The 18,519-nt window shown below is 49.7% G+C and overlaps 4 protein-coding genes across 4 annotated transcripts; 2 read left to right on the top strand and 2 right to left on the bottom strand.

Annotated features, from left to right (window-relative positions):
• Positions 1–990: 990 nt before the first annotated feature.
• Positions 991–7,836, bottom strand: Z518_06595 (uncharacterized protein; the record flags this gene model as incomplete). Its single annotated transcript, XM_013414727.1, has 9 exons — positions 991–1,890; positions 1,947–2,055; positions 2,105–2,279; positions 2,332–2,486; positions 2,547–2,646; positions 2,818–2,942; positions 3,012–5,338; positions 5,427–7,469; positions 7,564–7,836. The coding sequence occupies 9 exons, from the start codon at positions 7,834–7,836 to the stop codon at positions 991–993; spliced, it is 6,207 nt and encodes a 2,068-aa protein (XP_013270181.1).
• A 1,632-nt stretch (positions 7,837–9,468) lies between these two features.
• Positions 9,469–11,517, top strand: Z518_06594 (uncharacterized protein; the record flags this gene model as incomplete). The annotated part of the gene is made up of 1 exon (XM_013414726.1): positions 9,469–11,517. The coding sequence occupies one exon, from the start codon at positions 9,469–9,471 to the stop codon at positions 11,515–11,517; it is 2,049 nt and encodes a 682-aa protein (XP_013270180.1).
• Positions 11,518–11,555: 38 nt separating this feature from the next.
• On the bottom strand, positions 11,556–13,256 carry Z518_06593 (uncharacterized protein; the record flags this gene model as incomplete). Its single annotated transcript, XM_013414725.1, has 1 exon — positions 11,556–13,256. One exon carries the CDS (start codon positions 13,254–13,256, stop codon positions 11,556–11,558), a length of 1,701 nt encoding a protein of 566 aa, XP_013270179.1.
• A 2,449-nt stretch (positions 13,257–15,705) lies between these two features.
• Z518_06592 (uncharacterized protein) lies at positions 15,706–18,417 on the top strand (the record flags this gene model as incomplete). Its single annotated transcript, XM_013414724.1, has 3 exons — positions 15,706–16,116; positions 16,193–18,290; positions 18,320–18,417. The coding sequence occupies 3 exons, from the start codon at positions 15,706–15,708 to the stop codon at positions 18,415–18,417; spliced, it is 2,607 nt and encodes an 868-aa protein (XP_013270178.1).
• Between the last annotated feature and the right edge of the window lie 102 nt (positions 18,418–18,519).

The following is an 18,519-nucleotide window of genomic DNA, read 5'->3' as shown; positions in this document are numbered from 1 at the left end:
CACTCAAGTGCTAAACCGTTCATCACCTTTACAATATAACCCCATAACTATAGCTCAGATTCTTAAAATCCCGATTGCCCTTCCCGTTCTAGTGAGTGAGCATCGCCGCTCTAACTCGCCTCTTTCACACCTGTCCTGATTGGCTGACTTAATGTTGGGGGGGGGGGGCCAACTTGGGTGCCCGACACGCCTACCCATAACACACGCCTTTTGAGAAGATCAGTCTACGAGAGAGCCTTACCGTCGACGTATTCGTTGACCATGGATTATTTACATACCATGATAGCTGATGGAAGATGGGGTCGGCCGCTGTGGTGGAAGGCGTCCGGAAGTTTGCTATCAGACCGGGAATGCTCTGGCAACTGGGTCCTGCCAGGTTGCTGGTATTTACACACGTTTGGTTAACCGGTTCTCCTTCTCCTATTCCTACCCCTATACCCCACATAGGAGTGATAACCCCTTTTTCCCAGTAAAGGCGCACTTGCTACTGTTCAACTGTTCAACATTTGCTTAAAGAAACGAGTGTCGCGCAAAACTTGTACAGTATTCGACGGAGAATTTTAGATGCCCCAATCATGACGAACGGGGGGGTAATTGAAAATCAGGCTTCTGCAATGCCGATATTGCCTTCCATGACGAAGTCGAAGTAGTGCACACTAGCATACGTCCTGATAAATGATCATGTTCAGGACCCAGACGCTGATTTTGAACAAGCAAAAATAGTTTTAATTCACTGCATATGAACTATTGCTTTTTCTACAGATCCCCTCACCTACACATTTCTCCTGTTGGTCTCATAACAGGCGCCATAAGATATGCCGATTCTCCTCGCTTCTCCGACCCCTGCGTCACAAATCGTTCATTAGTCATAACCATTTGTTCCGCCATTCCACCGGCTCGAGTTCGACAAATCGCGGTCACGGCGGAAGGGGGTGATGGTGGAGGGAGGAGGTTGTGGAGCGACGAGGCTGGCAAACCGGAATCCCGAAGTCATACTATGCCGCAGTCTTGGTCAGAAGCGTTATGCTTTGCAGCACCGTCGAAAACATCATCTAATCGTGACTTTCGAATGTAGATTAGTATTGCCGGGCTCACATGTCGCTTATTTTGGTTTCCTCCAAAATTGGCCTCGGTAACGTCCTTTAATGCTGCTGGAGTGACTCGGTCGTTGTAGAATTTATAGAATGAACCATCCTTTGTCGGGCGCAGGAATGCATAGTAATAGCCGTCGTCGATATCGTCACCCTCACGCACGATGACACTGACCAGTAAGTACGTCCAAGGTCCGAAATCGCGTGCACGAGCCGAAAGATATGGAGCGGCATCGAACTCTTCCGGAAACTCATAGTAGTCGTGAAGTATCGTCAATGCATCGCGGTCGACATCATATCTGAATCGATTCAACCGAAGAAAAAGAACGGGAGGGAGCATTTCGAAAACAATGCCCTTTGTAGCATCCTGGAATCCGTATCGTTGTCCAGTGTAGTATTTATGGACCCACTCGATTTTAATAAACTCTCGAAAACTGGCATCTAGGGAGCGACAGCCCCCAACATGTAAACCAAGAGAGAAGAATTGCTCTAGCCGTGATGACTCGAGCTCGACGTGGACACACCGGATATAAGTTTTCTGTTTCCCGAAGAAGAGATCCGACGGCGCGTCTTCAACCGGAGTTCCTTTGATTCTCTTCTCAAGCCGCGCTATCAGCTCGTTTAATAAATTAAAAGCGTCTCGCTGTTTGAAGCATTCTTTCCAATCCCAGCAGAACGAATTGGTCAATTCCCGTGTTGAGACGGGGGTATTACTTGTCTGCAATGAGAGGAATAGACGTTGGAGTGCCCATGCAATATCAGCCGTTGCAGTTTTCTCTGTAGGGATCTGATACACTGCCTGGATGCTTCTCTTAGTTCCCTGGCAGAGTCGTCCATGAGCGAAAATGGGCATACCTTTCGAAATGCATTGATGAAGTACAGAGACTGTAAAATGGTGTTGATAGAACCAGTCGCACCTTGGTTTATCAAGCCGACCATTCCCGTCTCTTTCTTTGAGTTGTAACTAACCGATATGTCAGAGTATTTCCAGTCATCTTGAACCGAATGCCTACGTCTGGGTACTAGGCCGTAATACACATCTGGGGTCCTTAACGACTCGAACATGGGCTGTGATGTTGACTTCTTCATTCTCCACACCTGGAGAGTCTTGAAGGTCTTCCCAAGGGTGCTGCTGGAATAGCAGACCCCAATCCTCTTCGCAAATATTGAAACGATGGTTCGCAACTGCTCTGTGTTAGATGGAACAAGCTAATCATGGAAAGGAGGAATATCCTACCACGGGGGGCAAATTTGAATGATTGGCTCGGACTCCACAGGATAAGTGCAAACTGGACACAGACATACGAATTTTCTGGTTCCATTCTATCATCCACAAGCTGGGGATGCAAGGACATGTGATCCTTGTGATATCCGAATGGATAGAAGGTTATTCTCCTGCGCAGATTCAGATGTCTGTTGAGGGTCTCTTTGTTGCGTAAACTTGTAGAAACATACCATGATGATCCGTCGCATTTGAAAACCGGGTTGCATTCCCAGCGTTGCAGTTCCTTCAAGTTTTGTTTGTGCCACGTCTGATAGCACTCCCCGACGGTGTCTAGGTCTGGGTTAGCAGGCAGTAACTTGGCAATTATAGCGTCATCTGCGATATCGATTTATGTTAGCGATCAGATTCTAAGTGAAAAGCAGAAGGCTCCGTTATGGGTTCTTTCGGGTAGCTTAGGACGAATTTTAGGGCCAATATTTCGTGGATGGTTTAGTTCCATACATGCAGATGTGTCGCAGCCCTGATCAAGCATGCCGAGAAAGTCAGTTCGACCGAATCGAGGAATGATTTCAAGCGAGGAAGCGAACAGGCTGGGGTGTTGGATAGTAGTAGGGGGAATGCGCTGGCTACTCCAAGGTTAGTAATTAAAGTGAGGCCAAGGAGAGCACCTTCAGGTTCCACGAAGTTCCGATTACCTTTGACCATATCGTTCTTGAGGAGGGGAGTCATGTCGTGCAGTCTCTTTGTTCATCTTTTTGCATGGAATATAAATGCCGTCGACATATAATTCGCTTTCCTTGCTGGCCATTTTCCGCTTCGCCAAACGATGCTTGAAGACCCTCGATTCTTGACTCGCGAGGTCCATACGGACAATAGCGTCCAAGTCGAATTTTACAAGAGAAAATCTGCCAGAAGCATGTCTCAATACAACGGTGTCGCTTTGAACAGCTGAACGTGCCGCTCGATAGTCGTGGGGAAGCCATAGGACATTTTTTGTTCCCAAGGCAATCCACCGGTCTTTAATATATAAGCATGACTGAATTGAGAATGGTTCATCATTGGAGTGTTGGAGACTGCGAAGCTCTAATGCACCACGATCCGTGTTGATAAGTGAACCATCAGAAGAAAACGAGAGCTCACGGATTTCGCATCCAACAAAGATTCTCTTGATCATTCGTCCTGATCTAATGGGCCAGAGCATGACCTCCTTATTATATGATGTAGACACAAGGAGCTCTCCATTGGGTGAAAAGGCCATTGCCCAAATCGCACGAGTGCGTTCTGTAAAGGTGCCAAGTACTGATCTTGAGGACAAATCCCAGATCCTCACCGTCGGAGGACCTGTTCCGGCCGACACGGAGGCAAGGAGCTGTCCATTAGGTGAAAAGGCCACTGTCGTAACTTGACCTGGATGATGATAAGGGCTATCGTATGGCACTCCATTTTCCACATCCCAGAGCCTAACAGTCTTGTCGTCTGACGCGGAAGCGAGCAGCCGACAATCGGATGAAAAAGCCACGTCGAATACCGAGCTAGAATGACCCAGAAGAGTGTGGATCAACATTCGCAGTTTCAAATTCCACAATATTACCGAGTTATCCGAAGATGCCGTAGCAAGGAGTTCGCCAGTAGATGAGAAGGCAATATCGAAAACCGACTTGGAATGACCCTTAAAGGTGTCGATCAACACGCCCGTTCCCGAATCCCACAGCTTAACTGTGCCATCCAGGGATGCTGAGACAAGAAGCTTGCCGTCCAGTGAAAAGGCCACTGCTGATACGCGAGCTGAGTGATGCTGATGACCTTGCAATGTTCTAGTCCTTAAGTCCCAAAGCCGGACGGTCTCATCTTCCGACCCAGAGGCAAGGAGCTGACCGTTGGGCGAGAAGGCTAATGGCCCGACTGAACACGAGTGGCCTTTTAGAGTTTCGCGCAACTCTCCCGTCTCGATGTCCCAAAGTTGGATTGTGGAGCCGCCCTTCATGAAGTCATATGGTGTGCAGGCAAGGAGCTGTCCGTTAGGGGAAAATGTTACATGTCGTGCCTTTAGAGTCCTACGTAACTCTCCCGTCTTCACATCCCAAAGTTCCACTGTACCACTAGGTGTTGTCGAGGCAAGGAGCTGCCCATCCTGTAAAAAGGACACTGTAGGACCCCAATCTGAATGACCTTGGAGGGTGTTGCAGCACGCTCCTACGGCCAAATTCCAGAGTTTGATCGTAGTATCGCATGAGGCAGAGGCAAAGAGTCGCCCATCCGGTGAAAAGGCCACGGCAACGACCCAATTTAAATGACCTTCAAGAGTAAGGGATAACACTCCGGTGGATGCATTCCGGAGGCTAACTACTTTGTCGGCTGGTACGGAAGTAAGTAGTTGGCTGTCCGGTGAGAATACTATAGGGCATATCCCCGTAAAGGTACTGAGCAGCAAACCAGTTCTTGGATTCCAAAGCCGGATTGTTCTGTCGGGCGCTGCAGAGGCAAACAGCTGTCCATCAGGTGAAAAGGCCACCGAAGCACTGCCACGAGTCACTGGGGCTTTGAGAGGAGAACAATAAGTGGCTTCGCTAAGAGTTTTGTGTAACTCTCCAATTTCCACATCCCAAAGTTTGACCGTTCCGTCATCTGATGCCGAGGCAAGGAGCTTCCCATCTGGTGAAAAGGTCATCGCGAAGACCCAATCTGAATGGCCCTCAAAAGTCATAGACAACGCTCCGGTGGCCGTATGTGAGAGTTTGACTATGTTATTGGCGGATGTGGAAGCTAGTAACTGGCTGTCTGGTGAAAATACCAATGACCAGATTGTGGTTGTATAGCCCTCCAACGTCATAATAGCTGAGCACCAATACTCTTCCACTTCCGGCAAGTGATGAATACATTGAAATGCCTGGTCCAGAAACTGTCTCCGGATTACACTAGTTTGTGGCGCGAAAACGAGAGCCCCAGAATATAGCTGGAGAGGTGCCTTTTCAATGATTGGCCTGTTATAGAGGATGAACCGCCGTGCGTCATGGATTAGTGCCTGTAAATCAGAAGATTGGTCCCTCTTGCGGCAAACACCACATATATTAGCACAAAAAGTAATGATGATTGGTCGCAGGGCTGCTCACCACCATAGACTGCAATGCAATGACCATCTTTACACTATCGGATAAATTTCCAATCAGGCCGAGGGACTCAAGCCAATGGAGCAAGTGCTGCTGCAAGAATGCATAAACACCGCCATTGTCATCAAGGGGTTGCTCGCCATGCTGAAGGTGCTGGACCCAATATCGACACGCATACTGCAATTCAGTCGGCAGTTTCCCGGCGACTTCAGATCTGTCAACATCCTCTATGAGAGTACCAGGCCATTCTAGGCCGCAGATATCCCTTTTAAGTCCAGCAGGACTCGAAAGTTGGTTGAGACAACATCTTGCTAAGAATTGATGTCCTTTTCTCTCGTCCACTTGGAAGAGCGGATCCTTACATCTCCCATTATCTAGGAGAAAATCACGAAATGAGGGGTGTAATAAGCGGACCGGCGAGTTCCGATCATCTTGCACCCTAATGACCGAACGCAAATCACGCAACCTCACGTATACCGTCTCTTCATCGATGTCTAATAGCGTCCCCAGGGCAGCAGGAGATAAAGGTTCCGAGAGGAGGACAATGGAACCAACAATCTGCTTAAATTCTAAGGAAAGCTCCTCTTCGTCTTGTGTGACGCCCATGAATGAGTTCATTAAAATTTGCGTGTACATGGCATCAAGCTCCGAAGTAGGACTGGCCAAAGGAATTTGGCGAACATTGGCACGCGAGAGATCGGGACGCAGCGGAGTTAGAAAAATCTCAAGGAGTCTTCGTGGCGGCCACTTCTCATTGGTTGTTATGAAGCGACAAATAGTGGCCGCATAGATGAATAAGCCGCCCCCCTTTTGCACGAGAATATCTACCGTGCCTTTTTCGGGCCAGTCCGCCAGAGGATATTCAGAATCCTCCCTGATCGCCTTGAACTGGGCGTCTAGAAACATCCGTATGTCATGGTCGACAATAGCCCGGGAAATATCATGGAGGATTAGGTCGTGGTATAGAATTCCCGGTAGAGCACGAAAACCGAGGCGTATTGGCGTGTCTGGCCTACTTGTGATGAAGATTCGGAACTTCATAATTCCATTTGCCTCGGCAATGAGCCGAAGAAGCAACCTGACGTCGCTGGCTCCATCACACTCATCCAAGGCGTCTATCGCAATGATAAGTGAAGGTTGAGACGTATTCTTGCTGAAATTTGAGAGGGGCTGCAAGATGAGCTGATACCACTGGTCGCGTAGAGTCTGGTTGGCGATATCCCTATTCTCCATAATTGCTGCATGAATGAGGGTATGGAGTGCTGGGAAAGCATTTGCTAACTGCCAGGCAATCGTCGTACAGAACTTGCCAGTATGACTGACGTCTCCAACACTTCTTGAGAAGAAGAAGCTACCCCCCAGCCTCTTCACTTCGTAACATTTGCGGGCGACGGTACGCGCAATCGTGGATTTTCCAGTTCCGGCCATACCATTCAGCCAGAAGATGCGTTGTTCGCTATCTCCGTCAGCCCACGCATAGATCTCGTCGAGCACGGCGACTCGCGTGTCCGGGAGACAGAAGGAGTGATGTCGCTTCTCGTATGAGTTGAAGGTTGCCTCGGAAGCGATTGGCAGCAACTTGTCCCAATCGGACTCTGGTCCATAGTTTAAACGACGGACATCGGCGGCAGGAATCACTGATAGAAGTACCTTTGCAAATGCCGCTGCAGTTGCTGCTGCATAAGGCTGCCACGTCTTGTTCTTATGTGAATCGGCATAGTCGCAGATCCCTCGTATGACCAGACATGGAAAACGGCTCATCACACCTGCTGCTTCCATTTCAAAACAGAGCACTCCGCCTGGCTCTGAGCTGAGCTTGTCTCTGGTGACACCATCTCTTATGACTTGACTCCCGGAACCTATTGTGCCATAGTGTACCACGACATCCTCATTTTCCCGCTCTCTTCGAAACACCAACCTATCTCCGCTGCAAACGTCACATGCAGTTCCTCCAGTGTGTTCGTAAGTCGATTCAAACAGGAAATCAGACCCTGCCTTATCCCGTAAACTGCTGAATTGGGAGGGAATTGCCGAAGTCATATTGAACTACGCCACTGCGTCCCATATGTGGTTGGCTGACCACTACATCCCCAAGTCGTATATCCCACTCACGACTTGGGACGCCGCCCCCTACACCGACCATTAACATATGTTCCATGAGCGGGAACTTGGACTTCATCTGGCCGACGACCGTAGCGGCAGAACTGGGCCCGATCTGGCCAGCAGGTAAGCACACGATGACAATATTATGGTGGTTAACACGGCCGAGAGTGTAAATGTTCGGATGATTTGCATCTCGGGGAAGGTCATGATGCTCCTCGTCGAGCATCTCTGACGCGGCCTGCAGCTCAATGGGAAGAGCGCAAATCCATCCGATCCTGTAGTCCTCGGGCTGAAGACGACGTTGTTTCATCTTGACTTATTGAAAGGCCGGTATTGGAAATCGTCCAGGGTGCTTCTAAGATCTAGTAGCGAGAGAGATGGAAGGATATTGGCACACTGCCCCCGGGGTGATTCTGGCCAATGCGCCAAGGAACTTATTGTGTATGAACATTGTGTGAGCCAAGACGTCAAGGACGGCGCCTACAAAACGGCCACGATTGTTCATAGATTAGGCTAGCCTTCAACACACTTTCACAGCAGTCCGAAAAGCTCTGTCACTGAAGCCGCCAGAGTCAGCCTTGGATAATGGGACCAACACACTACTCTGTGGGTATACGAGTCTTCCTGCCGGGAAGCGTGTAGAACCAACTGAAACTGCTTGTGATCAGACGTCTCCATTGCTTAACTCACTGCTACGACAGCTCCTTCGGCTAGGCTAGCAATCGGTTCATGACAAACCTGACGAAGTAGTGGGACTGGAGGTGGCTTCATATGCTGTTTAAAGGAGTTGCTGTACACAATGCAGAGGCCCTTAGTCTCCTAAAAGTCTCCCTCCACCGCCGCTCCAGACCTTACGGTTTAATCTTGCAGAGTTCGTGATTGACGTCTAAGATGTCCCACTTGAAAGGATGATCATACCAACGAAGTCGTAATTGGCCGTACTTGTAGCTGCTCAATTCCCAGCTTATGTCTTTGCTTCCCTTCTCCTAGTCTCATGACGGTTACCTAGGGCGGACAGTGCTTGCATTGGTAAGCATCTATATGGCCGCTCGTTGCTCATAGAACTAACATACCTTCAAGGCCCCCCAATCTGCTTAACGCCTGTGAGGATTTGCCCGTCAGATTATTGTCTGATGAAATAGTCGATTCACAGGCCAAGCGCACGGTGGTTCCAATCTGCCCTAACACCCCCAAGTCCGATGCCGATAGCACACCCAAAGCTAGGTATCAACCCTGTTGAACCCGTTGGAGGTGACCTGCAACCTATAGTGGTGACATCAGTGCCCAAGCCCATAGATGTACCTGTGCTGACGGTGACCCGACGAGTCATTAGCGCCTACCGGGGGTGACCCACACTGCCAGGACAACGACTGGATGATCCTGTCAATGATCTGATCGAAAATACACCGCCCTCTGATTCCTCGGTGCAAGACGTCGAAGCAGCAGGGTATCTGACGACCCAAAACAGCCTCAGGGCCACTTGAACGGCAACGATGACAATTTTAATGGCTTCGCGGTAGCGGGACCGAACAAGGCCATCATAGCCCCGGATAACGCCATCACTATAAATAAGGGCGATTCCCCAAGTCCGACGCTTCGATGCGGAGCTAGAAGACCCAGTTCATTAAATATCAAACGCCAATGTCGACTCGGGAGAGACCTCTTGGCAGAGAGTTTGTCTAAGCACCAATCGAGCCTAGTTGTGCGAGCGTTGTTCGCCGGGTTCTCCTCCGCCTCTGCATTGGTACCACTGTCTCTTCTATAATTTGCCGTCGAAAAGATTTTACAAAGCTGTGAGCGACAGTGGTGCATCCTGGTTCGCTATACAAGAGTGGTTGAGATAATCATTACAGCCATGGGAATTCCATAAAAAGGAGTGTTGATATCCTTTCCACCACGTTATCGCCTCGACACGTCTCCATATGCCACGCAAGGTCATAGGATGTCAACGATCAGCGTTATCATGTGCCCGTTGTCGGGTAAAGAAGATCAAGGTGAGATATTGCTGTTGGCCTCATCGGCTACTGCCCACAGTTCGAGTGTTGATTCATATCTGCAGTGCGATAAAGGAAACCCTTGCTCTCAATGTGTTTTGGCACGTGCAAAATGTACCGGTTCCGACGTGAGCGGAATTGAAGATGTCCCACGAAGCATCACGCAGTTCCTCAGAGATGACATCCGACGAATTGAGACCAAGTTGTCCCAGGATTATGCGATTCACGGACAAACAACAAACCCTCGGAATGATGAAAGGTCCGAACAATCTTCTCTCACGCCCCGCAACCTCGAGACACGTCACCCCAGTCAATTGCTAGCTCGAGCGAAACAATGTTCGAGCATCGCTAAAATTATTGGGTCCACAACTCCTTCTCCCGGTTCAAAGGCCGATATACCTCGTAATATGATGGGATTAACGTCTTCTCGAGTCTTTGCATCCAATGGTCTTCAGAATGGAACCCTGGAGGGCATGTCAGCAGCTGCCAATGATCAAACCCCAGGATTAATCAGTGTCAAGAATCTTGGAGTCATACCTCCTCGCATTGTCCGAACGCTGGTAAAAGTCTTTATTGAGAAAGTCCATTCGCTCTTGCCGATGGTGTACGAGCCCACATTATGGACTCAAGTCCGCAGAATTCTCCGTGTCATCCACGACGACAAATTGACCAGGGTTCCTCCCGACTTTGATTTTCTCATAGTCCATGTCGTTCTCGCCATCTCTGTGTCCCTTGGAAGCGCGTCTAGCGGTCATGGACCACAGCGAATGGCATTTTCCGAAACTCTTTTCCAAGATGGCGTCAAACATTTGTCGAGTCCCAGTATTTTCCCGACAGAGATGTCGGAACTGCAGGCGACTCTTCTCATTCTTCATTACGGAACCATCAATCCCCGGTGTGCCAGTGTTTGGATGCTCTCTGGGTCTGCCATGAGACTTTGCCTGAAGCTGGGGTTGCATCGAGAACCCAACGACTCCATGGTTTCCGGCGACTGGTCGGCGGATTTGAGGAGGCGCCTCTTCTGGATGAGCTACTGCTTTGACAGACATGTGTGTGCCGCCCTGCAATATCCCATTTCTTTATCCGATGCGGCCATTAACTCACATCATTTCTCGGCTCTGGATGACAAGGTTTTTGCAGCAGAGGATGCCGTCTCGATGGCCATGGCTCCGTCCAAGGAGCCAGCACTTCATTGGCTTGAGTATCGACAAATTCATTCAGACATGGTCGAGGTCCACTTCAGAGGGAAGCCCTTCGGCCATTCATGGGACGAATGGTTATCGGAAATGGAGGGCAAACTTCGTTCATGGTACCATAAGCATCGCGAGACTTATGTGTGGACGGAGACTGCATATCATAACGCCTTGACTTACCTCCATCGACCATCCCCGCTAACACCGAAGCCAACGCCCAGGAGCCTTCTTATTGCATTCGAGAATGCGTGTGCCGTCGCTTCCAGTTATGGTAAAGACATCCATGCCGGTTACTTTCGCCGCCCGTGGCTCGCGGCGCATCACACGTTTGGCTCGGCCATTATCGTCCTCTTCTGTCTGCGCCACGGATCGAAATTGATTCTCACCAAATTCAGCCCTCAGGAAATCTCCGCCATGACAACGTTATTTTCGCTGAATCTGCAAAATGTCTCGTCCCAGGTTTGGCCCGAGGTCTCTCGTTGTCTAGAAGTCTATCACCGGCTTCTTGAGCCACTAATCCCGGCGCTCATGTCCGGAACCGACCCCGGTTTGACGTTTACTCGGCAGCAAGATGAAGAACTTGCTCATTTATTGTATCCCGGAACGACCAGGTTCGAAGCGTTATCATGGGAGAACACCAGCTTGATGTCGCAATTGACCATGGACATCGATATGACCAATGCTGACGCCTTTGGCTGGGACTTTTCGCGATTTGATGAATTCGCTGGGGACGAAACTGCTTTTGACTTCTTGGATGGACAGTTTCAAACGCCGGAGTGGACGGAGCCGGCGATCGTGACATGATGGTGCTCGCGATGACTTTCGGATTGGAGCTGGAATGGCTATGCTAGTCCTTGTCGAGCCATCATTGGGAGGGTGGTGGCCGATACTTCCCTATAAATCTCAACCATGCCACTCATGCCGGGCCATTGGATTGCACACCATGTCAGGAGCGACAGACATGTTGCCGAGAGCGCATGGATTCGTCCCGTTTCCTCATGCGTGAAGAAACTTTGATGAAGAGGTGAAGAAGTGGCTTGCAACAGAGGCTGAGACGAGTGGATTGGGAACTCAATCCGGCCCACACGGCCATCCAGGAGACAAATACAATGAGCCATGAGCGTCAAGCCGGCAGCATATATCTCGTGTGCGGAGACAAATGTCACTGGATAGTTCGAGAGTCCTTGTCCTTCGTCAGACAAGATGAGAGTCTCATAGATGTCGATGAGGTGGCCCGCGGATTTGAAGCTTTGGACCGCAACACTGCTGGCCATCCTCTGCTGATTAATCGGTGACTCTCCGATGCTGGAAATGACCCGAAGTAACGACTTCTGAAAAAGGAAAATCATCGCCGAATGGTAAGCAATTCTGAAGACAACATCGCTGAATCTGTCTTTGACGCCTCCCATTGTTTTTTGACACCATTTTTCAATCTGCCTGAGTTTGGCCAAGTAAAACGGGTCCTCCAGGCCCAGGGGGGAAGCGCTTGCCGGAAGATACAGAGTTTTGAAGATTTCTGATCGAATGCGACTCAAGCCGACCAAGGCCACAAACGTCGTGCCCGTAAGAGTGGAAAGTCGTTTCATATCAAAACTCGGAAGGGCCATGGGTGGAAGTTCGATCGTGCTAATCGACTCCAAATCATCCGAAGGCCGGCCATATACCTCAGCGACGGTGTGTTCAAGTCGGTAGAGCGACCAGAAAGTGTAACTTCTCCAAGATCTCTGATCAAAGTCCTCTGAGAAAGGCGCATCCTGCCTGTGATACCCAAGCTCGACAGCCAATCTGCAGGCTGATTGTAGAAGCATCCACAAGTCTCCCCTTTGTGGCCGAAAAAGAAGATAAATGATAATCATCATCAAACCCCTCAGGGATTCGTGAGTTGCTTCAGAGAGAACTTCCTTCATCAATTTCAGGGCACAGCGGTAAAAGAAGTCTTCATATGCCCCCATCGTAGATATTGTCCGAGAGCTGTGGGCTGCCGAGATGGAGCATATCATTGCTATGAGGAAATTTGAATATGCTCCTACTCTGGTAGGTGGTCCGGAATCGGAAGTTGCTTCCTGGGTAGATTGAAGGAAGGTCGCGATGTCGTCGTCGCTGACTGATTCGATCGGGAAGGGCCAGAAAATCATACATGATTCCTGATATGTATCGAAGAGTTTGAGTATATCAACTTTTGAGGGGATCACCCTCAGCGACACATTGTCCAAACTTTGAACGCTGGGTTGTTGGATTCCATTATCTCTCCCGCTCACGTTTTCAGGTGGCCTCAACATGGTAGATTCTGGGCAAGCAATTGCCAAAAGCTCTATGGAGAGCACATAGACGGAAGAGGATCCGAAGAACAAGAAAGAACCGTCATTGTCGTCGGGCGCTGGAAAGTGCATGTCAAAATTGAGTCGATGGGACATGGGCTGCTTGCTCTGTGACAAATCTCCTGAAATCTGTGCAGCTTGTGAAGTCTCTCGTTCTCGAAGAGCGCTCCATCGGTCCAGGAGGTCCTTGATTTGGCTAATATAGAAGTTTAGTTCGTAAATCATCGAGGCATCGATATAGACTGACCTTCGTGGAATAACTTCTTGAAGGACTGGATCTCTGATCTCACAGGCTTGATTTGCTAATCTGCAAACTCGACAAGAGGGAAGATCGGTATCGCATTTCCTTTTTAGTCTTTTGCAACGTTCACATGCTGCGGAGACAAGTTCACATCAGTCATGATTCAGAACCAACCGAGCGTTCTGATGCGAGGGGAGAACAGACTTGGAATCATTTCCAACGCGGCTGTGACTCGGCCCTCTATATCCATGTTGGAATATCTAACAGACTTGGGTTATCGGTATGAATGGCGAAGAAGATCCAGCAAGGGTTGGACGAGATCGAATCGCAACTCTTTAGTCAACTTCTCACGTGCTCATCTTAGAGGTGTCCCGTACCCCTTTTTTGAGCCCCTTTGTAGTTTGCGCATTCATCTACTACGGCCTCAGCTACTTGCCACTAGTAGCCTTAAAAATCATTAGCCGGAAGTTGGAGGCTGTTGACAAGTTTTCATGCAGCAAAGCTGCGAGAAGGATCCTTCGAATTACTCTCGATTGAAGGGGGGCGAGAACAGGGACCCGGTAAATCAGAATACCCTACAAAAACTTTTAGGCAGAAACGCTCGGTCCGTTACGGTAATGGGTATTTCGCACATGCGCCCCAATATTTCGCGCGTTGCCAAGAAATTAGTCGGTCCACTTGCCTAATTCGGCGAGCAACCCTGTATTTCGGGCATGCCCGGCACACACTTTAATACAACCAATCAGATGCCTCCTTTTTTTCATATCATATTCACTACTCCATCCAGTCCACGGCCCAGCCAGAGAGCACCATCCACCTCTGCTTACCGACTCTACATCTACGCACCTTCATCGTGAAATCGACGCTCAGCAAACCTCTCGAACCGGACTCGCCTCCCAACGCACCTCCATTTTGTCTTGCATGTACCCGTAGAAATCGATGTTGATGCCGCCAACACCAAACCAGACCACGACGCCGACAACGACAGCGAGGTCGGAAATTGATCGATGGTGTAGAGCACTCTGTAGAGCACGTTGGGAACGAGTTTGATAAATTTTCTATGGGAAATGGCCCAAAATGTTCATTGCCAGATCGATTGCTCGAGCACTCCCATCCTTGCACCATTTTACACAGGCACCAAACCGACGTGCCAGGAATACTATTTTGACCAACCAGCGTTGTCGGCGACCGAGAGCGTGTGCCCGCTGTGATTGGTCATCTAGGACGTCGAGGTGATATCTAAAGAAGCCTTTGAGGCTCCTGTTGATGCTGTTGCCGTCGTTGCTGATCTTCCTGGTGCATTTCCTGTCGCTGTTGGCTTTCCTGGCAGCTTTCTTATCGCCAGGAACCCTGTTGACGGTCTTCTTGACTCCCCATTCGCTCAATTTCGGTGTTCACCCGCTCCAACTCGCCCGACATTCGTTAATTGCCCGGAGGATCAAATCTGTAGTGAGGGAGAACCTGTGAAGGCTGCGCTACATCGGCGTACCGGTATTGAGGTTGTTTGAAGCTAGTGAACGTCGAAATCCTCAATCATTAGGACACTCCGCCCCAGAACTCGACGGCGAACTAGATCGGTTTAGTGGCGTTGAATTAGCGTCGATTTGAGTGCCATCGAGGGTGCTGTCAATGGTGTTTGTTGCAAAAAGGGGCCCGTGGACAGAAGTTGATATTTTTACAAACCGTCCCGATTTAGTTAGTTTGCCGAGAGTCCTTTGAACGCATGATCATTGGCTGAGAGTAGGCTAAAAGTGGAGCACGCGCGAAATACGGAAAGGTTTTCCGAAAAAGGAAGAGGGCGTCTTGGCCCACGCCTTTTTCAGATAGATTCAATCAATCAGTCTTCTCCCGGCCCAACATTCCTGGACCTCTTCTGTCTGTAATCGTACTGCAAAGGAGGCCCTTTACACTCCCTTCCACCGAAATCCATCCCGCCGAGTGACTAATTAGAGAAAGGCTCGGAGTTTTTGGACTAATCATATCGAGTGTACGGAATAAGGATTTTCCATCGGGTATTAGTCAGAAGGAGAAAGCTCCTATTCGCGACTGATTCGCCCTCCTCTTTTTCACCTTCTTTTCATCCCATTCCCCCATCCTCTGTCACTAAAGGAACACAGCCAATTGGAATCTTTACACATGGAACCACGGATCAACAAACAGCTAAGGAGCGACCCGAGAACGGGCGAACTAAAAACACAGCTACGCATCGAGCCTTAGCCACATGCCGCGTGGCTGAGCGCACCCTTACCGCTCTCAATCTGCAGCACGTTGCGCTGTGGCCGTACAGCTTAGCCATGGACCCTGCTCACCTCCACTGCACGCATTTCAGCCTGACCGCTAAACCGCAGATGTTCTAACTGGAATTCAATTCTTTCTCATATGTCGTTTATCTCTACATGAGCTGTACCGATTCCCATTTTATTCCATACGATAATGCCATCATGGCTCGAGCGCTTCCGTCAAAGGATCTCCTCCCAGGGCTCCACTAGCGGCCAGAGCCAGAACCTCCCCACGTCAACCACAACGCCGCAGGATTTTCAAACTCGAGTGTTCCGCTGTCTCTCTGGACCAGACCAAGAAACGATTCGCCAACATCTCCTGCCCGATACGGGGGTTATCGACACCGTTGTACAGCAGGCTCTCACCGCGACCAGCCAGAAACAGAAGATCTGCCAGGCGAAGAGATGGACCTTTACGTTTCGCGGGCAAACGGTCGTCTTGAGAGAGAAGGCGGGCAATGTTGTCCAATGGCTAGACCGGTTGAAGCAGGTTGGAGATGTCGCCTCTAATGCTGATCCGGTGCATATTGGACTTCCGTGGGCTGGCATCCGTCTTCTTCTCGAGGTAAGCTTTTGTCGAGCTCGTGAGCAAGATCACCAAGATGGTGGACAAGAATTATATACACTCTAACTTTGCGCAGGCAGCCGTTTCGGAACACCGCCAAATGGCGACTCTTCTCGTTGGCCTTGAAATGGCACTGTACCTATCGAACCGATTGCAAGTATATATGGCCTTTTTGGCCTCTCTTGCAAGAACTCCGGCATGTGAGAACTTCGAATCTACCTTGGTCGATTTCCATGTACTGATATTACGATTCCTGGCGCGGGCTATACGGATCTATGAAAAAGGGAGCATCGCTCGTGGATTTGAAGCATTTTGGCGAATGGAAGAGGTGTCTACTTTCGAGGATGAGAGCAACAAGATGGCCAGTCGTGCCGAGCTCGAGACCAGGAACTGTGATCGCGATTTACACGGTATCGCGAGGCAGCAATTAGAAGAGGCGTTGAGGAAACTGGAAGATTTACGTGATATACGGAAGGGCATCGATGAACTAAAGCACAAGCTCGATCTCAGCAAGCTTCCAGAGGCAGCTGGTGCCGCATTCAATTCTTATCACGACGAACTCGATGCTCGATGCCATCCCAAAACTCGTGGCGATCTACTCCGGGATATTGACACTTGGGCAAACGATGTCAACGGCGAGACTATCTTCTGGTTACGCGGCATGGCTGGTACCGGCAAATCGACGATATCTCGCACGGTGGCGCAAACCTTGGACGACCAGAATCAGCTCGGGGCAAGTTTCTTCTTCAAGCGAGGAGAGCGGGATCGTGAGAATGCCCGCTTATTTTTCCCCACCATCGTTCACGGACTCGTGCGTCAGGTGCCCGAGTTGAAGCCTCATGTCCATCGAACGGTCGATGATGATCCTGGGATCGCGGGTAGGACGCTGAAGGAGCAGTTTGATAAGCTGATATTTCAGCCTCTCACCCGTCTTGGCTCTATTCCGTCGATACCGCTCATTTTGGTGGTTGATGCACTGGACGAATGTGACCGAGAAGGAGATATACGTACCATCATCTCTCAACTCGCCCGCACACGAGAGCTGAACACGGTCCGCTTACGCGTTTTTCTGACCAGCCGGCCTGAGCTGCCAATCCGCCTCGGCTTTGCCCAGATAAGCGTAAAAACGCATCGGGATGTCGCTCTACATGATATTCCACTTCACACGATCGAACATGACATTTCTGTCTATCTGAAAGATGAACTCACGCGGATTCGAGATGATCACCAATCTCTTCTTCAGGCTGGCCAGTCGTTAGCCCCTGATTGGCCGGGTACCCAAGCTCTGAGCACCTTGACTCAACTAGCAGTACCGCTCTTTATTGTGGCTGCCACAGTTTGTCGGTTTATCGGTGACATAAAGGGCAATCCTACGAAGCGTCTTGCCAAGATCCTCGATCAGCCGATCGGACAGAGGCCGCAACTCGAATTGACTTACCTTCCCGTGCTTAGTCAGATGGTGGCTGGAGTGCAGGATGATGAGGAGCGGGAAGAATTCTGTCATAATTTTCGGCGCATCGTCGGTTCCATTGTGCTGCTCACTAATCCCTTGTCGATAATATGTTTAGCTAGATTGCTTGATATTGACGAGGCGGACATTGACGACCAGCTGCGTTCTCTCCACTCCGTGCTTTGGGTTCCCACCGACAATCATACACCGGTCCATCTCCTTCATCTGTCTTTTCGGGAATTTCTCATGAAGAAAAGCCATTCCGACTTGGGACGACCATTTATGATTGATGAATCCACCGCACACGGATTTCTGGCCGATAAATGTCTTGCCCTGCTCCAAAGTTCTGAGGGTTTACACAAAGATATCTGTCAGTTACGGCGCCCGGGAGTACTTCGAAAGGAGATTGATAACGCCACCATAGAGGCCTATATTCCTGGGCATGTTCAATACGCGTGCCGCTCCTGGGTGCATCATGTCCAGCACAGTGGACGAAAGATTCGCGACGGTGACAGCATCGACTATTTTCTCCGCCAGCATTTTCTCCATTGGCTCGAATGCCTGAGTCTTCTTGGTCAAATCTCGGACAGTATTTGTTTGATTGACACATTACAATCACGCATGGAGGGAAATCATAGTGAACTTTACACCTTCCTCTACGATGCTCGGCGATTGGTGCTCACATTCAATTTTATTCTCGCACAAGCTCCGTTACAAGTTTATGGTAGTGCTTGGCATTTCAGTCCTTTACAGAGCACAGTCCGATACACTTTTCAGGAGCAAAGATTACAAAATATCGAAGTAACGGGCGGGCTACCAGAGCAGTGGAGTGCATGCTTACAAACTTATGAAGGTCATTCCTCCTCGGTCGACGGCGTGGTGTTCTCGCCCGACGGGTCGCGAGTGGCCTCAGGCTCATCTGACCACACGGTGCGGGTGTGGGATGTGCAGAC

The sequence above is a fragment of the Rhinocladiella mackenziei genome (assembly GCF_000835555.1).
Source record: "Rhinocladiella mackenziei CBS 650.93 unplaced genomic scaffold supercont1.5, whole genome shotgun sequence".
Taxonomy (NCBI): Eukaryota; Fungi; Ascomycota; class Eurotiomycetes; order Chaetothyriales; family Herpotrichiellaceae; genus Rhinocladiella; species Rhinocladiella mackenziei.
This window is presented reverse-complemented; position numbering and strand designations above follow the sequence as displayed.